The sequence below is a fragment of the Puma concolor genome, chromosome B3 (assembly GCF_028749965.1).
Source record: "Puma concolor isolate L17-30 chromosome B3, mPumCon1.1.hap2, whole genome shotgun sequence".
NCBI classification, from domain to species: domain Eukaryota; kingdom Metazoa; phylum Chordata; class Mammalia; order Carnivora; family Felidae; genus Puma; species Puma concolor.
Window position 1 is genome coordinate 108456136 of NC_141672.1, and position 24938 is coordinate 108481073.

Here is a 24938-nt window from a genome sequence, read left to right on the forward strand (position 1 = left end):
AAGGGTATGAAATTACAAACTTGTTTAATTATTTTTTTAATGTATAAATTTTATTTTTTGATTCAATTTTCAATGGAAACAGGGAGTCTGTACTTCCCTTATGTTTAGAAGAGGCTAAGTTGCCAATATTTCACAAAAGTTTTGACAATGAAACAGATTACATGGAATCTTTGCCTAATTAAAGTGAGACATCATCATATGTTGTATATTTGGAAAGACTAGGTGCTTTAGGTCAAATTTTTTTAGAAACAATTACATATCAGTATTAGACTTCATTGCATACAGCACCATGAAGTTTCTCTCTCCATCAGTGAAAACTAGCAAATCAGATTTCAGATCCATCAAAACTTGACTTTGATAGAGTTGGTTTGAGCTACTCCTTAATAAGAAAACTAATTATCAAGGAAGTACTAAGGATAAAAACTTGGCTCTCAATTTGGTAACATTCTGTTTAATATCCATCTCTAAAAGACAAAGCAAAAAAATATAATCTACAATCATCAAAACTTAGTTCGGAAGTTGATAAAAATCAGATCAATGCACTGATTTGTATTTGGAAGGAAAAACAAAGAACTATCTAGTAAGAGGTAATCTTAGGAAGCACACAAATGGATAATCTATTGTGAAAATAAGTATTCATTTATTAAAAACAAACTTCAGAAGAACATACTTGTTAAAACATGGTAAACTTAGACAACAGAATATCAGGAAGCAAAAAGTGTGATAAGGAAGCAAGAATATCAGTTACTAAGTTATATTATACCCACCTCTTTAATTATACCCCTGGTTATCTTAAAATATATAATGGTAGCTCTAAGGACTCTAGACATATCTCTGGATTTATGGCATGATTTGCCTTTTATGTTTTATTGATTTCCAACTTGAAAAGTACAGGCCCAAAAGGTTGTATTTTATGATACTGAATCAAATGCATTTCTAGGAAAATTTCTCTCTTTTAATGTAGTCTATGAAATCTTCCTGTCTAATTCTAAAATTCTTATTTTATCTGCTTTGTTGTTGTTAGAAACTTTATCAACTGTTTAAATTCTCAGGCCATATTGCTCTTAAGGAGAAGATACATAGCCATCCAAATTTCTTCCACATTGCATCTTTGGCCCTCTTTCTTAAAAAGGGTTAGGTTCAGTTTAATTAATACTGAATTTTTTTAATGTGCAAAAATCTAACTCTGCTTCTTAAAGCAAATAAAAGGAACAAAAATACGGCACCATTCTAATAATCAAACGCCAATAAAAATGGCAGCAGTACAAAGATCTAAGAAAATCTCAAATACAGCAGATTTGTAATTAGAACACCATTCAATGATTAATTTTTAGCAAGAACAAGAAGCTTAATAACCGGTAAAAGAAACCAAATACTGCGTTATATTGAATACCAAGGTAAGTAACCAATAACGAATCTTACAAATTCTCCAATATCATAATTACTTGCTTTTGAGTAACTCTATATAAGCCTCATTTTTTAAATTAAATGCCTATTCAACAAAGCTAATTGGAACAAATACATTTATCCAAATTTACATCCTAGAATAATAAACAGGAGACATTAGTCAAGGATGAATTAAGAGAGTTCTATTCTTTTTCATCATCTGTGTGATCAGGTGGCAAAGGACGTGCTCTGTGAAAAGAATAGAGAACTCGGTCACCTGAATATCAACTGCTAAAAAAAAAAAGTTATCAACCTATATAAATCATGAAGCTTAATAGTGCAATGGGTCTCATCAAGTGAATAGAAATGAGAGAAAATTAAACTCCATTAGTTGACCAACACCTAAAAATTCCAAGTACCAGAGCAACAAAATCTTTATTTTACTCGTTAATTTGTCAGATGAGTGTTTCTCCTTTAGGATACATTGCTATTTTTATTAAAAATGGAATCTCTAATTCTATAGCATCTTCTTTCAACAGGTTAAGTGGATTAATAAACAGTATAATCAATCCTTCATACAGTAAGGACTGTGTGATAATAAAAAAGCAAAAAAATTAACCAATCCATTTGAGCAGAGAAAACATACCAAGTTGTCATATTTAATTGTATGTCCTTTTGAACCATATAAACATATTACCTAATTGGAAAAAATCTCAAAATTGGTTAAGTTTGCATATGGTAGTTGCAGCTTTTGAAAAATAATTTACATTACCCCAAAGCCATTTTGTACTCATTACACTTTTTATAGAGGAAAGTCAATTAAAAACTTAACCATAATTCAGAATTTTTTTAGAGCTGATGAAGATCTGTGAGATCTATTCTGAAATAAGCAGTTTTCACATTAGATCCCATAAGCCTAAATGGTCATAGAGCTAGGTAGTGAAAGAAGGAAGCTAAAACAAAGGTATTCTAACTTGGTATGAGACTATCTTTGACTTACCTACTATTAGATTACCAAGAGGTCTTCATTGTGTTTTCCTGGAAGTAAATCATGTTAACAAATGAACACGATCATAAGCCAAGCATACTTTTGGCAAGGACCTGCTGTACTTTATGTATCATAGTTCTTTCTATTCAAGGTGTTAAGTAGATAGTTTTTCTTGATTCTGAATTCCCCCCCATGCAACTGAAAGGAGTTTTACCCTGCCTCTGTGAGAAAAATAAAGCCGTAGGAGTAGCCATGTTTCAGAGTATAAATTAGGGAGTTTATAGCAGAATTCCTTCTGATAAACTGGTAATTTATTATTTACTATCAAAAGTAAATCTATTGATTTACTATCAATAAAGAGATACAACTTTCTTCAACAAACAAATCTAAGCAAGGGGCCTAAAGGAATAATATAAACCTCTATTACTTAGTTTTATGTCACAAATTTTATTACACCATGGATCAAAATTCTTTATGAGAATATATGTGTAATTTTTCTCCATATAATTGAAAGCCTATAATATAGGTTTTATTGTTATGATGATCAATGTAGTCATATTTGGCTACATTGCCAAATATTTTGTTTCCTTAGTAGAAGTCACAAATAATTCAAGAGGGTTGTAATATATTCTGGACCTAATATTGACTATTAGCCTGTCATATCAGAATGAGAAAGAACAAGGTACCAAACAGTGACAGGGAACTGGAATAAACTTACAGGATCATGAAAGTAAGTCTATTAAAATCCAAAATTTAGTTACTGATCTAGAGTTTGACATTCCTTTTAAATATCTCATAACAGGGGAGCCTGGCTGGCTCAGTCAGAAGAGCATACAACTCATGACTTCAGGGTTGTTAAGTTTGAACCCCATGTTGGGTGTAAAGATTGCCAAAAAGGTGTGCCTGGTTGGTTCAGTCCATGGAGCATTGATGAGTCAGCCCGTGACTCTCGATCTCAGGGTTATAGGTTTGAGCCCCACATTGAGTGTAGAGATTACTTAAAAAAAAAAATCTAGGGTGCCTGGAGGATTAGTCAGTTAAGCATCCAACTCTTGATCTTAACTCAGGTAAGGATATCATGGTTCATGATAAGCCCTGCATTGAGCCCCATGGAGCCTACTTGGGATTTTTCTCTTTTCCTCTCTCTCTCTCTGCCCCTTTCCCACTTGTACTAAATAAATAAATAAATAAATAAATAAATAAATAAATAAATAAATAAATAGAGATGGTTTACCTTGATTTAACACTTTTTTTTTTTTAACGTTTATTTATTTCTGAGACAGAGAGAGACAGACAGAGCATGAGTGGGGGAGGGACAGAGAGAGGGAGACAGAATCAGAAGCAGGCTCCAGGCTCTGAGCTGTCAGCACAGAGCCCAATGCAGGGCTCGAACTGACAAACTGTGAGATCATGACCTGAGCCAAAGTCGGTCGCTCAACCAACTGAGCCACCCAGGCGCCCCGATTTAACACTTCTTAAGCCTATTATGGCCATATTGGATACTGTAACATTTAAGCATCAGTGTGTGAAAACGTGAACCAAAAATTTCATGGAGTGTCTATTTTTAAAAAAAAAATTTTTTTTAATGTTTATTCATTTTTGAGAGACAAAGACAGAGCTTGAGCAAGGGAGGAGCAGAGAGAGGAAGACACAGAATCCAAAGCAGGCTACAGCCTCTGAGCTGTCAGCACAGAGCCAGACATGGGGCTCAAACTCACGAACCGTGAGATCATGACCTGAGTTGAAGTCGGGAGCCAGCCAGGTGCCCCTGGTCACATCATTAATTTTCAATGTTTGTCTCTCTTCAGTCTTGTACGTGAAACTCCCAGCAGATTTAATATTAGCATTTGTTATCTGGTGAAATCCTTCAGATGCTCTGTAAGTCAGTCCAATTGGGGACTCATATAATAAAGAGTGGAATTAGTAGATCTGATGAAGACCTGTGTTTTCCTTGTCACATTGGACTTCTAGTCGCCGTATGGATTGGGCTTTAGAATATGCAATGGTGAACAATAGAGTTCTTTGGCCTGGGTCTAAAAGTAGAAATATAGAAAAGCAAGCAAGACCACAAGGAAAATGGCTGCTAACTGCAGGGCACAGGTGGACATTGTGGGCTCAGACAGAGGACCTGGTATACTAGTTAAAGGAATGCGTGAATAAATCTGTGTCAATAGAACAGTGCCAGAAGCAGCAGTCCCAGACTGAGCATGGCCACCATTCTCTTGCCCACGTTGGTCACTGGGCCCTGGGTCAGACTTGCTGCTTGGTGTGCTGGAGGATCACAGGCTCCTGGCTGGTACAGGAGAGAGAGCTAGCAGGGTCGTAAATTGAGGGGCATAATGACAGTGATATGGCACCATGTGGCCACCCATGCTCACCATTCCCCATACCTCCAGTCAAATAATTTGTGTTTGAACCACAACTTTTCCAAATTGCTTAAAGAGCCTGGATCCTATTATTTATAAGTCTATTTTTTACAAAGCAGCTTTCCTTGGCCTTTTTTTTTTTCAAGTAGCATTATTTTTGTCCCAATTCTTAGAAGTATGTTTGTTGTTGAAAGTTGGTAGCACTGAATGAGTAGGAGGAGAGGTTTTTACCCAGAAATAATTGCTATTGATACTTGGTATATTTTTACAGCATAAAAATTGTACTTTTGAGTGCTGAATTTTTGCTTAACCTCTGTCATGAGCATATTCCTGACATTAAAGGCTTAAAAAGCATGATTTAATAATCTTCTTTAAAAAGCGTGTACACTCAACTTTGTATGCATGCAGTTTTATTCCCACCTTGTTTTATTTTTAAAGTATTTTTATGTATTTTTAGAGAAGTTGGAAAGAAAATACACCATGGTGTTAGTTGTGATTTTCTAAGTGATGAAAATTTCTGGATTTTCTAACCTTTCTACATTGGTTATTTATTTCTTGTAGAGGCTGAACTAGTAGTTTTTTGAGGTGTGGACATAATAGAATTGATGCTAGATAAACCAACATAGAAATTTCTTTTTTGAAAAAAGATTATAAAAAATAGACAGTAAAAACTAAAGAATAAAGACAGGAAGTTCATGGTTAATAATATAGCACTTATCACCTGATTGGGAACTGATCCTCTTTGGGTGACTGAAAGGAGTAAAAATAATACCTTTCACTGATGTTTGAAATTCGGGAGTGACTTAGAATAAGAGAGTAGTACAAGTTTGAAAAAACCTCTGGTTTGTGTTTTCTTATCTGTTCAGGGAGAAACTTCAAAGTTACTCAATTTCCACTTGTCTTTTATTTTCAAGAATATAAGTATTTTCAGGCACGTGGGTGACTCAGTCGGTTAAGCATCCAACTTCTGCTCAGGTCATGATCTCACAGTTTATGGGTTTGAGCCCTGAGTTCGGCTCTGTGCTAACAGCTCAGAGCCTGGAGCCTGTTTCAGTTTCCGTTGTCTCCCTCGCTCCCTGCCCCTCCCCCACTCGCACTCTGTCTCTCTCTCTCTCTCTCTCTCAAAAATAAATAAAACATGAAAAAAATTTTTTAAAGAATATAAGTATTTTCTTTATATTCCAGAATGTGAAACTTACTTTCTTTTTGCTTTTCCTAAGCCACTGCTTCCTGCCTCTTCAGGAATTCGATTCTCTTTGTCAGAATCTTTAGGGGACAGCCCAAAGAATTCTCCGATTCCTTTTTGCCACTTGGGAGTTGGGCGCACACATACTGGATTCCCTCCGGCATACTTATTTTCAACTATAAAATATAAACAGATGGAAGTAAGTAAGAACTAAGGATACAACTGCCATTCCTTAAAGGGAAACAATTCTTTAACATCAAATCTAAAGAGTATATGGTATTACATTCATCTTAAAATAATTAGAAAATGTGCGATGACGAATAACTATTCAAATAGTCTTACCCATTGTCATATTAAAACATGACACATTTTTTCCTAATATGAGGTAGCACAGTGTAGTGTCAACCACCAAAATTTTACTTAACAAAGTCATTTAGTTAAAGCACCTGTGAAAGGCAAAACAAATATACAGCAGTGTGAAAGTTTCCACAAAATTAGGTTTCACTTTTCAAAGCTATTGGCTCCTTTTCAGTTCATAAGGTAAATCCAAGTCCTGATTTTTTAAAAGTAAGTTCTATGTCCAATCTAGGGCTTGAACTCATGGCCGTGATAGAGTCACATGCTCTACCAACTGAGCCAACCAGATGCCCCGATTCCTGATTATTTTAAAACAGTAATATAGAGGAAAAATTTCTGCCTCCTAATGAAGTAATGGTTAGAATAGCAAGATGAGCAAATTACTGAGTCACTACATAGATCTTTTGCTTTAAACACATTTGTCACAAACTCTACCTGTTAAAGAAAACAAAAAGGGAACCTGGGTGGCTCAGTTGATTAAGAGTCTGACTCTTGATTTCAGCTCAGGTCATGATCTCCAGGTTTGAGTCTGATCCCTGGGTTTGGCTCTGTGCTGACGGTTTGGAGCCTGCTTGGGATTCTCCCTCTCCCTCTCTCTCTGCCCCTCTTCTGCTTTCTCTCCCTCAAAAATAAATAAATAAACTTAAAAAAAAAAAGAGATCTTTAAAATGCCTTAAGGGGTGCATTTGGCTAACATAAGTTCATTAAGGGCCTATTCAGTTGACTCTGGCGATACAACAGTGGACCAGACAATGGGATGTAGCCCTAACTGGAATTTAATGGTACAGGGTATGGAATATTCTCAATAAATTCATCACCTTTATACTTTTGACCTACAGCTCCTTTATATCTAACGAGAGCAAATTAGTACACACATGCATATATTTTTTGGTAAGTTGTTTCTAATTTGGAACAGGGGGAAGTTTAAGTTAACTTAAGAACCCATGAAGTTCTTCACAGTGCTTTCTTGTATGTTCTTAACTAGGCCTTGTGGAATTAATCTTCCTAACTGCTCAACTTCCTAGGAAAGGAATGAGGCACCAGATGGCACAGTATTTTCTCAACCTCTCCTTGCACAGAAGGAGTAGTGTGAAGCTATTTCATCGGGCCAAGTTTTCCCTCCTAATGTCCCAAAGGCGGTATCAGGAGCTGCACAGTTGGAAAACACACACACACAGACATCATGCCAAAAAACAAACAAAAAAACATGCAGAAATGAAAACAAAAACGTTTACGCTAAGCAGACAACTTGATTAGCACGGTCAACTACTAGATTAATTCTTAATCTAGTAAAAGAGGGCTTAAATAGCCTCCTACAAGAAAAGGACATCTGTCAGTATTAAAAATAAAAACGCTAAACTAGAAAAGAAAAACAGGTTTGAAGATAAATCGTGTCCATCCCTAACCCTGAGGCCTGAGATTCTTTTCCTTGTGACCCCCACCTTTACCCCAACCTGTCAGGCAGCCAAAGCCCCCTCACTATATCAGAGGGCAAGAAAGAAACTCGAGTGTGAGAATCTCAGGAAAATAAATTCCAAGGTGGGTCAAGGGGCTTGCAGGTCAGGAGAACTGCGGTGCCCGGCCTGATCCTCTTTGGAGAAGGTTCCTCCAGGGGTTGCAGGGGCGCTTTTTACCTTTCCTCGACGAAAGTGATGCGGAATTACTGGCAGAAGTGGAAGAACCAAGCACCTTCCTGGGGGCTCGAGAAGCCACCACTGTGGAGAGGAAAGGAGGCATTCAAAACAGGGCTGTAAGGTTCCGACACCGAGTCTCAGTGCCACGTTCTCACCACGGTCCCCGACCCCGCCACCTGGTGAGGAGAGCCCCGTGATGCAGTACAGCAGGCCAACCATCCCCTGGCCGTGCCGCTCCTCCCTCTTGGTAAAGGGGCCAGGCCGCTGTTTCCTGAACGGCTGGACCATTTGGCTCAAAGGGCGGTGGGGAGCCCTGGCCTCTCCCGCTCGCAGAGGGGCTGCCGGGAGAACCCCCTGCCCCCCACTGCCTTGCTCAACCTCCTCACCTTTTCTGTAGGTGCCTGGGACACTGTCCGCTTTAGTCCGCACCATATTCAAACGCGAGGAGAGGGGAGCAATCAATGGCTTCCCAACCGAGGGTGTTTAACTGGACAAGGACCCGAAAACGAATCTCCCGCCACAGTTTATATTGGTCTCTTTCCCGCGCGCTCCACGGACTCTCCCGGGAAGCCGCTCCCATTGGTTCCGCGCCGTACCCCTGCAACCAATCGCCAGTGTCCAGCGATGACAGCAACGAGGCTTGGCTCAGTACCGTCCCGTCCATCAACTTTGCAGAAGCTTGTGATTCGTTCCCGCCCCAAGTGGGAGGTGCCAAGGTGCTTTTTCGGGGCGCCCCAAGAGTGAGTGCTAAGATTCTGAGTAAGGGAAATGGAACTGCTTAGAAAAGAAGACCGAGGAAAGACAGCGAATTCCATTTCTTCAAAAGTTACCACAGGGTGAAATCCATGTAATTGACTCCAGGAAGAGAAACTTGAAATGAAGCGGATTTTTTAATGAAAATCAAAATAAAGAACTTAAAAAAAAAACAAAAAAAAACCCTCAGACGAACTCTTTCTGCCGGGTGCTTAACAAAACAATTCTATGGAATTTTAGAAAAGGAAGGTATTTATGAGGCTTTTCTACGTTTTTAGTCCGTATGGTAACTTGTAACTAAAGAAAAAAAAAACTGAGTAAATTGTATATATATATACACACATTAAAAAGAACAAATTAATGAAACGTCTTCCCAAGATCCAAATGGTCTCAGAGTTCCTTAAAAATATGCCAAATGTGCCAAGGGTACATCCCTGGCATACAGTGATTATAAATCTAGAATAGGAACTCAACACTATTTTCTATCCCTATGCCTATCTTCTAATTACAATACCCCTGGGGAGTGATTTTCACTCTCTGAAAACCATGCATAAAACATGATCAGATGAGCTTGCCTTGGGATGTATTTTGTTAAATGCTCACTTGAAAGGCAATCCTAAAAGTGTATGCACGGCATTAATTCTCTCCAATAAATTATGCTTGAACTTTCAGAAAATAGGCTAGTCAGTACTTCAACAGAATCAACAACCACTTTGTGTTTTAGAATTAAAGAATCTTAAAAGATCTAGACAACAGGTGAAATTATATATTATATTACAATTACATTAATCACATTATAATTCAATTAATTAACTAATTATATTATAACAGCAGGAAATGTATTGGAAATAACCTGTAGCTTTGTCTAAAAACCTTGGAGTCTAAGACTACATTAGAATTCCTACCAGAAAAATCAACAAGCCTCAGGGTATTACTTTCTTCTTTGTCATCACACACCTCTCAATACATAATCGTTCTTGAATGCACATTATTTCTTTTTCAGTTAAAGTGGCTTCTACAAAGGCCTGAATTACTTAATTCAAACTCATTTCCTAGGTCTCTGCAGAGATTAGAACAGCATAGAGAATCTGCTGGTCTTTCTCATAGTTCAGATGCCAAGTAAGTGGCCAGAAATAATTGCAAATATACCTTTGCACACATGAGCAGTTTATTACCATAGCTATGTTTATATGTTTGTCTTTTAATAATAGGGAAGAAAACGTATTAAGGTAAAAAATTAGGAAACAAGCAGTGATCTCTAGCAGATATTCTTTTAAAAAATATTTTTAACATTTATTTTTGAAAGAGACACACACAGAGTGTGATCAGGGGAGGGGCAGAGAGAGGGAGACACAGACAGAATCCAAAGCAGGCCCCAGGCTCTGAGCTGTAAGCACAGAGCCCAAGGCAGGGTTCAAACTCACCAGCTGCGAGATCATGACCTGAGCTGAAGTTGGAAGCTTAACATATTGAGCCACACAGGCCCCCTGCAGAAGTTTTTAATTTAAATGTTTACTTTGAGGAAAGCTTCTCCTTTGAGGTTTGCTTTTCCTTTATTTAAATAAAATACAGAGAACTGCGTGGTGTGAACTTTAAAATGTCAAAGGCCTAGGGCATTAAGAAAAGTTGTAGTACATTTGTATGAAATATCTGCCTAAACTTATACAAAAAAAATATCTTTTAAGTCATGTAAAATAGGTGTGCTTGCTTTGCTCAGGCAGAATGGAGGCACCTGGGTGGCTCAGTTGGTTAAGTATCTAACTTCAATTCAGGTCATGTTCTCAGTGTTTGTGAGTTCAAGCCCCTCTTTGGGCTCTGTGCTGACAGCTCTAAGCCTGGAGCCTACTTTGGATTCTCTCTTTCTCCCTCTCTCTCTCTCTCTCTCTACCCCTTCCCCATTTGTGCTCTGTCTCTCTCAAAAATAAATAAACATTAAATTTTTTTTTTACATAAATGATAATCACTGTAAATAGCATTGCATTATATGACATATATTACAAACCAGAGATTGCAATAATTAACATATGCTTTAAATAAAAAGAATACCTTTATTCTTAAAAAAAATTTTTTTTTAATGTTTACTTATTTTTGAGAGAGAGGGACAGAGCATGAGTGGGATGGAGCAGAGAGAGAGGGAGAGACAGAATCCAAAGCAGGCCCCAGGCTCTGGGTTGTCAGCACAGAGCCGGACGCAGGGCTGGAACTCATGACCTGAGCCAAAGTCAGATGCTTCACCAACTGAGTGACCCACTTAGCTGCCCCATATTCTTTAAAAAATTTTCAACGTTTTATTTATTTTTTGAAAGAGAGAGCATGAGCAGGGGAGGGGCACAGAGGGAGAGGAGGACAGAAGATCCAAAGAGGGCTCTGTGCTGACATGCTGACATCAGCAACCCCAAGGCAGGGCTTGAACTCACAAAGCGGGAGATCACGACCTGAGGTGAAGTTGGACACTCAACCAATTGAGTCACCCAGGCGCCTCCAGAATACCTTTATTCTTGAGGACCTAAAAATTTCATCATAATTTATATGATGTGCTAAGCCCTATTGTAAAAAAAAAATTCTGTCATAGTCTCTGTCTTCAAGAAATTAATATTTAAAATGTTTGTTAATTAATTAACTAATTTAGAGAGCATGCGTGCAAGTGCAAGCAGGGAAGGGGCAGACAGAGAGGGAAAAAGAATTCTAAGCAGGCTTCTTGCTGTCAGTGCAGAGTCGGATGTGGTGCTTGACCTCAGGAACCCTGAGATCATGACCTGAGCAGAAATCAAGAGTCGGACCTGACTGAGCCACTAGGCACCCCAAGAGGCTAACATTTAAATTATGGGAACTGAACAGATATAGAAAATGTAGAAGATTTTTATGAAGAAACAAAATTTGTATCCACTGTTAATAAATATTCACAGAGAATTTGGGTTTTTTTAAGCTAAAAAATCATATATTTTCCATTAATAACAAAGACAATCTATACCGAATGTACATCAATACACTTATATGATTTCGATCATTTATATCAATGGAAACATTAGCACAAAAAGTTGAAGCAGGAACCAATTAATGTAATTGCTCAGTCTAGATGGCCTAATGGGAATGAAGAACCTATCAATGTAAAACGAAGTCAGCCATTAAATTTATTAATGGGGGCGTCTGATGGGCTCAGTCAGTGGAGCACAACTCTTGATATCAGGGTTTTGCGTTACAGCCCCACATTGGGTGTAGAGATTACTTACAAAATAAAATATTTTAAAAAATATATTGATGAAATATATCAGAGGACGTTAAAGCTCTCCAGTATAGTCTGGCTAAATTTTCATCAGTCCATCGTCCCAGTGGAGTAGAGAGTACTGACACACATGCAAGTTTGGTCTTCTTGGGTTGAAATACCTTTGACTCTTTAAAAATCACTGCAGCGTGGGCAAATAGGTTAAATAGGTGATGGGGATTAAGGAATACATTTGTCCTGAAAAATTTAACAGAAGACCATGGGGGAGGGGAAGGGAGAAAAAAAAGTTAGGGAGGGAGCCAGACCATAAAAGACTCTTAAAAACTGGGAATAAACTAAGGGCTGATAAGGGGTGGAGGGAGGGGAAAGTGGGTGGTGGGCACTGAGGAGGTCACCTGTTGGGATGAGCACTGGGTGTTGTATAGAAACCAATTTGACAACAAATTTCATATTAAATAAATTGAAAAAAAAGGAATGCACTTGTGATGAGCACCAGGTGTTAGATGGAAGTGTTAAATAACTATATTGTACATCAGAAACTAATATAACTGTATGTTAACTGTAATTAAACACAAAACTTAAAAAGAGAAGTCATTGTTGGCCAAAAAAAAGTATTACATAAATTAAAAAAAAAAATCACTCAGAATTTATGTCAAAGTTCTTTAAAGACAAATCATAACACCTGTTATATTACAAGTTTTTCCTCCTGGAGCTTCCTGACTTGTTTTGGCCCTCCTGGAAAAGACCTGGTTCAAAAAAATTAAATAGAAAAAGGTTCTTGCAGCATGAACCTAGTATTAGACCATACAGAGTATTAATAAAACCACGACCACCAAAGCAAATCCCTGAAGCAGTTATTCTAGCTTGCAAGTGCTATTTTAAATGTTTTACATAAACTAGAGCAATTTTTTTTTAAGTTAGTTTCTTTTGAGAGACACAGAGAGAGGGCGTGAGCGAGCAAGAGTGCATGCAAGCAGGGGAGAGTCAGAGAGAGAATCCCAAGCAGGTCCCGACCTGCCAGAGAAGAGCCCTAGAGCCGGCTGAATCGCAGGAACTCGGAGATCATGATTTGAGAAGGAATCCAGAGTCCCATGCTTAACCCACTAAACCTTACCCAGGGGCCTCAAAACCAGAACAAGTTAAAAGCTGGCCTCTCAGATTACAGTTTTGATTTATCTTTACCTCGACTATAGTTTTTATAGGTAATTACACTGTCTTCTCAACCGAATTCCTGATTCTCGAGTCTTACATCTTACCATGCAGAAAAATCAGGCGCAGATTAGCTCTGGTTCCAGCATAAACACACCAGGAAGTGGGAAGGAGGAGGCGGCACAGGTGGGAGGGATCTGTGCTGGGGCGGTACAACCGCGAGGGGCGGTGCAGGCTGGCGGAACCCGCGCGAACGAGGTTGGTGTTGCGAAGGGGACTAGTCCAGTGCAGGACTTAGGGCTGTTGGAGCCCAGCTGGTTCCGGCTGGGAAAAATGGCGGTGGCTGGGGCGGCGTCCCGGGAGCAGCTGGTGGGCTGGTGTACCCAGCAGTTAAGGAAAACTTTCGGCCTGGATGTCAGCGAGGAGATCATGCAGTGAGACTGGTTGGGGTCTGAGGCGGGAAGGACCTCTGGGATGTGCACTGGCTGAAAGGGGAAGAGGGGAAGACTAAAAAGTTGATGAGAGTGAAGAAATATAGAAGGGCTGCTGTGGGACTCTAGGCGCCGAATTTGACCTCCGGCTTTACACTGCAGCTTCTGGGACAGGGTGTCAGGCTCCACAATCGGTCGGTGGGGCCTTTTTTCTTAGGAAAACTCCAGATCTCTGATAACTAAACCTGTAAGACTGTCCCTGGAGCCAATTTCCTGATAGATTCTGCAGAGAAGGGCCAAGCCAAATTATCTTTGCAAAAATTCCTTACTCTGAGCATTTGAGTTTGCCCGATCTGCGTGGTGTTTAATATTAAATAGGACCTGGACTTTAAATGGAGGCGGCTGAAGTAAGGTGCAAATAGCTCCTGACTGAGGAGTCCCAGGTTCTATTTTCTGTTGTCATTTACCACTTTTGGAATCTTGGGCAACTTTTTTTTTTTTTTTTTTAAATATTGGGCTACCTAATTTTCCTCTCTGTACCTTAATTTCCTCATGTATAAACTGAATACTGAGCAGAGTTTATCTTTAATACTTTGATACCTATAAAATGGAGATCGTGACATAATTTAGTATTTTTTCTTTCAATTGATTTAACATATTTGTTGCTCTGCTGCATAACATGCTGTGGCCATAAAGGCTCTTGAGACCATTGGGTTCCGCGTGGTTGAGGAGTGCTGACTGGGGGAAATGTAGGGTGTTGTGGGAGCACGGAGTAAAGGATTCCCACTAAGATTTGAGAAACTTGAAAGGTTTACTTCAAGGAATCACTTTCACCTGAAAACTAAAGGGTGGGTAGGTGGAAGTGCAGTGTTCAGGCAGAGGGGGAAACTTCTTTAATAGTTGGGCTTGATCAAGGAACCTGAAAGTTTTTTTTTTTTTTTTTTAAGTTTATTTATTTTGAGAGAGAGGGAAGGAGGAGCAAAAAGAGAGGGAGAGAGACAATTTGTGCTGGCTCCGTGCTGTCAGCACAGCCACTTCTTGGCTACCAATAATATAATACTATTTGAACTCATTTCACTTACTAGGTTTTTATAGTTATTGCACAACAGGCTATGATGTCATGTTGAAAGCATTTTTGTGTACATTTGCTGTGTCTTGCCTGGCATTTTACTGAGAATTACTCAGGTGTACTATACTAGTGTGCTAACTTGAACAATTTGGCATGAATGGCCTGAATTTTTACAGACAGCACAGAACTGTTAACTTCCTAATCAGTGATTCACTTATGGAACATTAAGATTTGTACACAGGTTTAGCAAAATAAACTGTTCTACAATCTGCATTAGCTCATGTTTTGGATGATTCTGTTTTGAAAGATTTGTTATATAACACATTTAGATGTATGTTCCTTATTTTACTTTGTTAAATAGTTAAAATGACATTTATTCAAATGTTACTGGAACTCCATAAATCCTTCCCTGGTAATTTGAATACCAGAGTTAAATGATCCCCTGAGGTTTCTTGCCGTCCTTTTGTAAGAACTCAATAGCAATTAATCTTTTGATGGGATGCTAACTTTGGGGATCAAGTTGATTAAACTGTAAAAGTCCTGAAAAACAGTGGTCTTTTCTTTTTTCATCTGTGATGGATTAGAAGATGCTCTTGATGCCCAATGGCACAGGTTTATTCACCTATAGATCATAGCACTGCAAATGCATCCACCACATTAAGAAAATAACCTAGTACATATGCTACTGGTGATGGCAAAATCTCATTTTTTTTTAATGATACAGCATTATTATAATTTTTCTTATATCCCATACCAGTATATCTGAATTACAATTTATTCAGATCTTATAATGCTTTCATGGTCTGATATCTTAATTTACAAGTTATTTTTAAAAATTCTTTTCTAATGGTGTAACATATTCACTGTAGAAATCTTAAAAAATCAGAAAAAAGATAAAGAAGGAAACCAAAATTACCATAATACCACAATCCAGAGATTATCATTGTTTCACTCTTCGTGTTTTTTTCTTATGCATATTGTAATACATTTTCAAAACATAGGGGAAAAAAGAAAAGAAAAATAAACTCTTGTTAATTGACCATAGTGGTAATTATTTGGGGGTATAAGCTCTGGCCTTTTTTCTACACATGTGTATGTGTATACACATTGCTTTTATAGCAAATGGAATCATATGCTCTGCACTCTATCCTATTATTTCATTTACCATTATAGGAGGGCATTTTCTCAGAATAATAATTATTCAAAACTTTCACATTTAGTGGTAGCATATTACATTTTTGAAAGTCCAAAAAGTTGAATTCATTAGTCCCTTTTCCATCAATAGATGTTTTAAATAGATTCTAGTTTTTCATTAATTCAAACAGTGAGGCAGTTAACTTTTGCATAAAATTTCCTGTCTCTTATGTCTTATAAAGTCTTATAAATGGAATTACCGGATTATTTTTAAGGCACTTCAAATATATTGGCCTGTCAATTTTTAAACAAGTTGTACTGACTTGAACTGTTACCCCATTTCACTTTTATGAACCTTTATAACATTTCCTTAAAATAGATCTGCTCATTACGATGTGATACCAATCTTGATATATAATTTTTGAGAATATTAAATCAACAACTGTTTAGATTGTTCTATGTACTCATATTTTTAGCAAAAGAAATTTTAGGTTTTATAATATAGAGATTAAGTGATTTGTATTCCTCGGAAAATATGACTGCAGATATGTAGTTATAGGAAGTATTCCTATGTTAAGGACAGCTCCACAAGCCTATCTTCAAAACAGTAATTTAATTCTTCCAACAAGAGGGTTACATAAAGGTTTTATTATGAACAAGCTGTGGTCAGGATCTTTGTCTAATCAAACTTATATCCCTAGCACCTAGCATAGAATTTGGCTTAAAGTAAACACTTCAGTAGCTCAGTCGGTTGAGCATCTGACTTCGGCTCAGGTCGTGATCTCACAGTTCATGGGTTTGAGCTCTGTGTCGGGCTCTGTGATGACAGCCTAGAGCCTGCTTTGGGGATTCTGTGTCTCCCTCTCTCTCTGCCCCTCCCCCACTTACTCTGTGTGTGTGTGTGTGTGTGTGTGTGTGTGTGTGTGTGTGTGTGTCTCCCCTCCGCAAAATAAATAAAACATTTAAAAAAATCGTAAACACTTTAATGGATTAATGAATAGTTTGTACTACGTCAGTTTATATTGTGATTATTGAAAGACATAGTATAAGCAGTCTTGCTTAAACAGCTTCTATTTTTGCTTCCTGAGGTATGTTTTGTCAATTGAGAGTGCTGAAGAGATACGAGAATATGTCACTGACCTCCTTCAGGGAAATGAGGACAAAAAAGGTCAATTCATAGAGGAGCTTATAACCAAATGGCAAAAGAATGATCAGGAGTTGAGTTCTGATGCTCTGCAGCAGTCCTTCAAAAAAGATGGTAAGTGGGGCGCCTGGGTGGCTCAGTTGGTTGAACGTCTGACTTCAGCTCGGGCATGATCTCATGGTTCCTGAGTTCAAGCCCTGCATTGGGTTCTGTGGTGACAGCTCAGAGCCTGGAGCTGCTTCAGATTCTGTGTCTCCCTCTCTCTCTGCCCCTCCCCTGCTTTCAGTCTGTCTGTCTCTCTCTCAAAAATAAACAAACATTAAAAAAAAAAAATTAGAGAAAAAGGTGGTAAGTTAATATAATTAAGTAATGGGCTGGTTTATAGAACCTCATATTTTCTGTAACTGCTATTTCCTCACAGCTAACTTAAGCAGAATCATATGTATCCGTATTTTTCAGTTCTACTCAAACTGGAATCAATACTGTTTTGTTGAGACTTTTTCAACTTAGAAAATATCACAAGAATACCTGTTTGCAGATAAAAATGTGGTTTCAGAATAGTTTGAAAAATTTATCCATGTTTTAAAAAAACAATTTTCAGGAGTACCTGGGTGTCTCAGTCAGTTAAGCATCCGACTTCCATTCAGGTCATGATCTCACAGTTCCTGAGTTTGAACCCTGCATCAGGCTCTGTGCTGACAGCTCAGAGTCTGGAACCTGCTTTGGATTCTGTCTCCTCTCTGTCTGCCCCTCCCCCACTCACTCTCTGTGTCTCTCTCAAAACAAATAAACATTGGGAAAAATTTTTTTAAAGATTTTAGTTACCTGTATACCTGGATAAAAGTAAATGTTGACCAACTTTAGTATGAATAGCATTTAGAAGTAACTATTTAGTTAAAAGATATGAAAGATAAACACCAAACTAAATAATCTAAGTCATTATTATTATATAATCTAAACTATATCAGATTTTAGGGTCACCTGGGTGGCTCAGCCAGTTAAATATCTGACTCTTGGCTTTGGCTCAGGTCACAATCTCATGGTTTGTGAGATTGAGCCCCATGTTAGGCTCTGCACTGACAGCATGGAGCCTGCTTGGAATTTTATCTCTTCTTCCCTCCCTCCCCCCTCCCTTTCTCTCTCTCTGCCCGTCCCTCCCTCCCTCTCTTCTCTCTCAAATAAATAAATAAACTTTAAAAATAAAATAAAGTAGCAGATTTTAATTTACTTTCTTAATCCCAGCGAGTAGTCTTTACCACTGACTATCTTGAAAATTATGGTTTATATTTAATTCTGGTTTGAGAGGAAAAGCTAATGTAAAAACCTTCCTGACTGCATATCTTCACTCTAAATATTCAGCATCACCTTCTGTTTATTACCTATCAGTTCACCAATGAATCCCATTATTATCAATCTATATACGTATATGTATAATTTTTTTTTCTTTTAAAGAAATGTTGGATGGGCAGAGATCAGGAGACCAGCTAAAGAGGAGTAGGAGGAAAGGCAGAAATAGACAGGAAGTTCCTGCATTTGCTGAACCTGACACAACCACGGAGGTCAAAACACCTTTTGATTTGGCCAAGGTGAGTGCTTATAGAATGAATCATTTCCTAGCTGTATGAAAAAGAGGAAGTGACTGATACATTTCAGAGAGCAAAGTGTGCAAATTGTTCTAGAGTGGCAATTATTCAACAAATGCATGAATTTTATGGAGAAAAAGTGATAATGATGATACATTACTTTCTATATGGTAGATTTTTTTGGCAGCCTGATTTTTAAAAAAATTTTTTTTAAATATTTATTTATTTTTGGGAGACAGAGAGACAGAGTGCATGCGGGGAAGGGACAGAGAGAGAGGGAGACAGAGAATCTGAAGCAGGCTCCAGGCTCCAAGCTGTCAGCACAGAGCCTGACGTGGGGCTTGAACCCATGAAGTGCAGGATCATGACCTGGGCTGAAGCTGGATGCCTACCCGACTGAGCCACCCAGGTGCCCCTGGCATCCTGATTAAATAATTATTATAAGGACATCTTGGTTAGAAATGAGATTGAGAAAGATATACATATATACATATATATATATCTTACGTATATATACATATATATATATTTTACACATATATATATAATATACATAATGGAAAATATTTGATGAAGTGCACCAGGGCTTCATTTTCAGCATTTTGTGTGTGGGTTTTTAATTAAAAAATGGACAATTATAGCTGTTATTAGAAGAGTGTTCCTACTTTGAGCCATCTGCCCTTGCACCATCGTCATCATCATTTAGTGTTTAGAGTTTTTTTCGTATTCTCTCATGGCTCTCAAAATAGCCCTGTGAGGTAAGCAGAAATATTTATAATCAGGGAAATTTGAGAAACTAAATTTCCCAACATAAGGGAATAGTTAATTATGCTGAGATGGCAGATAGGTGATCAAAAAATTCTGAGTGTGATGACCATGCAATAAAACATGGAAAAGTGTTTGCAAAATAATGTAAAGTTCAAGGGGGAAAAAAAAGAGAGACTTAAGCCTTTTCCCAAGTGGAATAAAATGAGCAAAGAAGCCTTGTAAGCAAAAGAAAAACACAAATGACCGATAAACATTAAAAGATGTTTAACTTTACCAGTTTGTCACCCTAATTGCCTGGGACTTTATCAGTTTTAGCACTGTAAGTCCAGTATTCTGGGATTTTCCTAAGTCCTAAGCAAACCGTGGTAGTTTGTGTATTAATGTGTATTGATTGTATTGATCACTAGTAATCAATAAACACATATTAAATCCCTGAGGTATTGCCTATAATTAAAAAAATTTTTTTTAATGTTTATTTTTTGAAAGAAAGAGAGCACAAGTGGGGGAGGGGCAGAGAGAAAGGGAGACACAGAATCCAATCCAGGCTCTGAGCTATTAGCACAGAGCCCATTGTGAGGATCAGACTTAGGAACCATGAGATCATGACCCGAGCCCAAGTCATATACTCAACCCAGTGAGCTACCCAGGCGCCCCGCCTATAATTTTAAATTGCTAAAGATTTTAAAAATAGAATACTCAGTGATGGTGAAGTTGTATTAAAACAAGAGCCCCTGTACACTACTGGTGGCAATGTTAATTGGTTTAAACTCTTTGGGGAACAGTTTGGTAGCATACATCAAGAACCAGAAATGTTCCTATCTTTTTGACTTGTTAATATGACTCAGAAATTTAACATAAGAAAGTAATCAGAATTGCACACAAAAGAACTATTGAAAATGTGAACTGATCTGTTTAGCAGTAAGAGAAAGACTAAAATTATACTTCCCTCATTTGATGGAATATCATTCAACTAATAAAATTGTTCACCAGAATATATGATTTGGGAAAACATTTGTCATAAAATATTGAGTGACAAATGTGTGAACGAAATACGTAGGTTTGATTTTTTTGTGTTTAAAAAAAATTTTTTTTTAATGTTTACTTATTTTAGAGAGAGAGACAGAGAGAGCCAGCACGAGTGGCAGAAGGGCAGAGAGAGAGGGAGAATCTGAAGCAGGCTCCAGGCTTCATTTGGCTCAGGTCGTGATCTCATGGTTAGTGGGTTTGAGCCCCACATTAGGTTCTGTGCTGACAGCTTGGAGCCTGAAGCCTGCTTCAAATTCTGTGTCTCCCTCTCTCTCTGCCCCTCTCCTGCTCCTGCTCTCTCTCTCAAAAATAAATAAAACATTAAAAAAAGGTCTTTTTAAGTTTTTTTTTAATTGATTTTTTGCCTTTAAAAAATACTTAGAGCGCCTGGGTGGCTTAGTTGAGTAGTCAACTCTTGATTTCAGCTTAGGTCGTGATCTCACAGTTGGTGGGATCAAGCTCTGAGTCCAGCTGCAAGCTGAGGGTGGAGCCTGCTTGGGATTCTCTCTTTCTGTCTCCCTCTTCACCTTTCCTGCTCATGCATGTGCTCTCTCTCACAAAAAACAAAAAAACTTACTCTATACACACACAAACATTTTCACATGCACACACATAGAAAGACTGAAGGAAAGTGTTAAAAATGGTGTTTCTTCAGGTGTTATGACAATAAATGTTTTAATTTTTCCTCTTTATACTCTATTTTCCTCTTTATACTATATTTTCTATTTTTTTTTTTACTTTTTTACCATGAACAAGAATAGCCTTCCTAAAAACCAGCTTCATTGAGGTGTAATTAAATACATATGTAATTGTACATATTTAAGATATACAATTTGATAAGTTTTTTAACCATCTTAGTTTTTTAAATGTATACTTTAGTAGTGCTAAAAGTATTTTCATATTGTGCAATAGATCTCCAGAACTTTTTCATCTTGTAAAGCTGAAACTCTGTACCAGTTAAATAGCTCTCCATTTCTCTTGCTGCCAGTCCCTGTCAACTACCATTCTACTTCCTGTTTCTGTGAATTTGCTTTACATCTAAATGGAATCAAGCAGTATTTGTCTTTTTGTGCCTGGCTTATTTCATTTAACATAATGTTCTCAAGGCTCATTTATGTTGTAGCATATGACAGAATTTCCTTTTTTTTTTTTTTTTTAATTTTTTTAATGTTTATTTAGTTTTGAGAGAGTGTGTGAGCAGGGGAGGAGCAGAAAGAGGGATACAGAGAATACAAAACAGGCTCCATGCTGTCAGCAGAGAGCCTGACATGGGGCTCGAACTTGTGAACTGTGAGATCATGATCTGAGCCAAAGTCGGGTGCTTAACCGACTGTGCCACCCAGGTACCCCAATTCATAACACTTTTTATATTTGCTTTGGGTCTTTTCTTTTTCCTTTTTTTTTTAAAGTTTATTTATTTATTTATTTTGAGAGAGAGAGAGAGAGAGCAAGCGAGCATGTGTGCAGGGGAGGGGCAGATAGAGAAGGAAAGAGAATCCCAAGCAGGCTCCGTGCTGTCAGTGCAGAGCCCAACTAGGAGCTTGAACTCAAAATCCATGAGATATGACTGGGCTGAAATCAAGGATCGAATGCTTAACCAACTGGGCCACCCAGGGGCCCCAGGTCTTTTCTTTAAAAATGAATGAATGAATGAATGAGTGAATGAATGAATGAATGAGGGGTTCCTGGCTTGCTCAGTCAGTAGAGCATGCAGCTCTTGATCTCAGGGTTGTGAGTTCGAGCCCCATATTGGGCATAGAGATTACATAAAATAAATAAAATAAATGGACCCTTACTAAGAATGTTGAAATTCTCTTTGTTCTTTCTACCCAGTGGTTCTTGATTTTGCCCCCCAGGAAATGTGTCTGGCAGCATTTTGGCTGGCACAGCATGGGGCAAAGGGGTACTACTGCCATCTAGTGAGTAGAAGCCAACGATACTGTTAAACACCCTACTTACCATAGGGCATCCTCCACAAAAAAGAAACAGTAGTGCTTAGGTTGAGAAACTAATACACAGTTCTGTTTCCTTCTGCCCTACAGATGATTACTATCTTGAATTTGGTGTGAATCTTAAAATCAGTAGTCTATTTTTTCATATATAGGAATATATTAACAGCATATAGTATAATATACTATAGTATAGTATAGTACATTTTTAAAATGTAAGTAAATAGACGGGGCACCTGCATGGCTCAGTTGGCTAAGCCTCCGACCTGATTTTGGCTCAGGTCATGATCTTGGGTTCGTGAGATCAAGCCCTGCTTTGGGCTCTGTGCTGAAAGCCCAGAGCCTGCTTGGGATTTTCTCTCTCCCTCCCTCTCTGCCCCTCCCCTGCTTATGCTCTCTCTGTCTCTCTCAAAATAAATAAATAAACATTAAAAAAAGATAACCATAGTCCATACCTGGATGGCTGCACTATGGAATATTAAAAAAAAAAAAAAGTAGGCTAATAACATAATGTCATTTTGCAGATGCTTTTTAGAACTTTTTGAGAGCAATTTGTGGTATATATAAATTTGGTTTGTTTCTCTTAACTCAAGATTCCACTGATTCAATTTCTCCATTAAGTCATAAATGCACTTTTATCTTGTTTATAATAGTTTGCTGTTGTGAAAACTGCAGTGAACATTCTTGTATGTATTTCCTTCAGGTACATTTGAGAATTGTTAGTATTTACCTGTTACTAGAATTACTGGGTATAGGCTTTGTTAATTTTTCTTTTATTGAAACTACCAATTTTTTAAATTATTTTTAAAAGTTTTTTAAAAATACTTAATTATTTATTTTGAATTTTTTTAATGTTTGTTTATTCTTGAGAGAGAGAGCAGGGGAGGGACAGAGAGAAAGGGAGACACAGAATCTGAAGCAGGCTCCAGGCTCTGAGCTATCAACACAGAGCCCGATGCAGGGCTCAAACTCACGAACCAACAGATCATGACCTGAGCTGAAGTCAGACGCTTAACCAACTCAGCCACCCAGGCGCCCCTAGTGTTTATTTTTGAGAGAGAGAGAGAGAGAAAGAGAGAGAGAGGGAGAGAGGGAGAAAAAGGTACCATGAGTTGGGGAGAGCAGAGAGAGAGAGAGAGAGAGAGAGAGAGAGCAAGACACAGAATCTGAAATAGGCTCCAGGCTCTGAGCTGTCAGCACAGAGCCCAATGTGGGGCTTGAACTCTGGATGACGAGATCATGACCTGAGCTGAAGTCGGATGCTTAACTGACTGAGCCACCCAGGTGCTCCCAGTTAATTTCTAAAGTAGTTGTAACAATTTCATCCTCCTACTATCAAGGTAAGCAATTTCTCTTTTCTCCTTCTTTGCCAGTGTTTAATATTGTGAGGCCTTTAAAGTTTTGCCCATTTTTAAATTCTTGTTTTTATTTATTTATTTTTTAAGTAATCGGTATACCCAAAGTGAGGCTTGATCTTAAAACTCCGAGGTCATGAGTCACATACTCTATTGACTGAGGTGTTGACTAGCCAGGTGCCCCAAGTTTTGCCCATTTTAAGTATAAGAAATAGTATTTAATTTTGCTTTCCACACACATGAATTCTAAATAGAGGCTCTGTCATTTGAATAGTTTGTTGATTTGTTTTTGATTTCCATTTTTTTTGGCCTTTTGGATTGTCATGAACTACTTATTCATATTCTTGATCTGCTTTTCTGTTGAGTTGATGGTCTTTTTCAAATTGTTTTATGGGAGTTCTTTATTCTATATAATACTTTAATACATAGATTTTTTTTTTTAATTTGTTTATTTATTTTGAGAGAGAGAGAGAATGAATGAATCTCAAGCAGGCTCCTCACTGTCAGCACAGAGCCCGACTCGGGGCTTGATCTCACCAACTGTGAGATCATGACCTGAGCTGAGATCAAGAATCAGGCACTTAACCAACTGAGTCACCAAGATGCCCCTTATGTACTATTTTTTTATTATATGTGTTGTAGATATCTGCTGGTCTGTGTTTTTCGTTTGTGGTATCTTTTGACTCACAGGAATTTTTAAATTTAATGTAGTCAAATATATTGATCTTTTTCTTTGTTTTATGCTTTTTATAGCTTATTTAAGCTTTAAGGCATTTTCCCACCCTGAAGTGAAAAATATATTCTCCTAAATTTTCCTCTAATAGTTTAGAAGTTAAAATTTTCACATTTAGGTTTGTAATCCATCTGAACATTATTTTGAGTAATTTTTTGTATTACTCTTATCAGTAAAATACTTGTTTTTAAAGTAGAAGCATTGGGTTGCCTGGGTGGCTCAGTCAGTTAAGCGTCTGACTTCGGCTCAGGTCCTGATCTCACGGTCCGTGAGTTCGAGCCCCGCATTGGGCTCTGTGCTGACAGCTCAGAACCTGGAGCCTGTTTGGGATTCTGTGTCTCCCTCTTTCTCTGACCCTCCCTGTTCATACTGTCTCTCTCTCTGTCTCAAAAATAAATAAATGTTAAAAAAAAAATTAAAAAAAAATAAAGTAGAAGTATTACATAGACGTGTGTAAATATATATTTTATAAGTGGTGACTGCAAGTGTATAGAATCTTAATGTAAAAGTAAAATTAATACCATAAAGAGAATATTTTCTGGTCAGAGTTATCAAATAATGGATAATAATTTTTTTTTTCTTCTAAGTAAGCTCTGTGCCTAATGTGCTGCTTGAACTCACAACCCCAAGACCAAAAGTCACATGTTGAGCCAAACAGGTGCCCCACGTAATGGATAAAAATTTTAAAGTCTTATTTTGTTCTT

The 24938-nt window shown here is 37.8% G+C and overlaps 2 protein-coding genes across 6 annotated transcripts in view; one reads left to right on the forward strand and one right to left on the reverse strand.

Moving 5' to 3' along the window:
* Nucleotides 1-618: 618 nt before the first annotated feature.
* On the reverse strand, nt 619-8507 carry PCLAF (PCNA clamp associated factor). 2 transcript variants are annotated; one of them, XM_086710927.1, is made up of 5 exons: nt 8304-8507; nt 7918-7998; nt 5940-6102; nt 2387-2424; nt 619-1635 (listed from the first exon to the last, which is right to left on the reverse strand). In XM_086710927.1, the coding sequence occupies exons 1-4, from the start codon at nt 8347-8349 to the stop codon at nt 2412-2414; spliced, it is 303 nt and encodes a 100-aa protein (XP_086567053.1). In that variant the 5' UTR covers nt 8350-8507; the 3' UTR covers nt 619-1635; nt 2387-2411. The 2 variants fall into 2 exon arrangements, with proteins under 2 accessions (XP_086567053.1, XP_025775269.1); XM_025919484.2 differs by lacking the exon at nt 2387-2424.
* A 4814-nt stretch (nt 8508-13321) lies between these two features.
* Nucleotides 13322-24938, forward strand: part of TRIP4 (thyroid hormone receptor interactor 4) — a 66438-nt gene continuing 54821 nt past the window's right edge. For 3 of the 4 annotated variants that reach the window (XR_015252706.1, XM_025919557.2, XM_086710925.1), the window contains exons 1-3: nt 13322-13476; nt 16765-16934; nt 18273-18406. Coding sequence is in view for 3 of the 4 variants with exons in the window: in XM_025919557.2 (XP_025775342.1) it covers nt 13376-13476; nt 16765-16934; nt 18273-18406 (405 nt within the window). In the remaining variant the exon portion in view is untranslated. Of the gene's footprint in view, nt 13486-16764; nt 16935-18272; nt 18407-24938 lie in introns of all 4 variants that reach the window. The other variant, XM_086710926.1, reaches the window with a different exon arrangement.

Coding starts and splice junctions, on each gene's coding strand:
- PCLAF (XM_025919484.2), bottom strand. CDS start 8,349: ATGGTGCGGACTAAAGCGGACAGTGTCCCAGGCACCTACAGAAAAG. Junction 7,999..8,303: donor CCCAGGCACCTACAGAAAAG/GTGAGGAGGTTG, acceptor TCCTCTCCACAG/TGGTGGCTTCTCGAGCCCCC. Junction 1,636..5,939: donor TTAGGAAAAGCAAAAAGAAA/GTAAGTTTCACA, acceptor TTCTTTTCACAG/AGCACGTCCTTTGCCACCTG.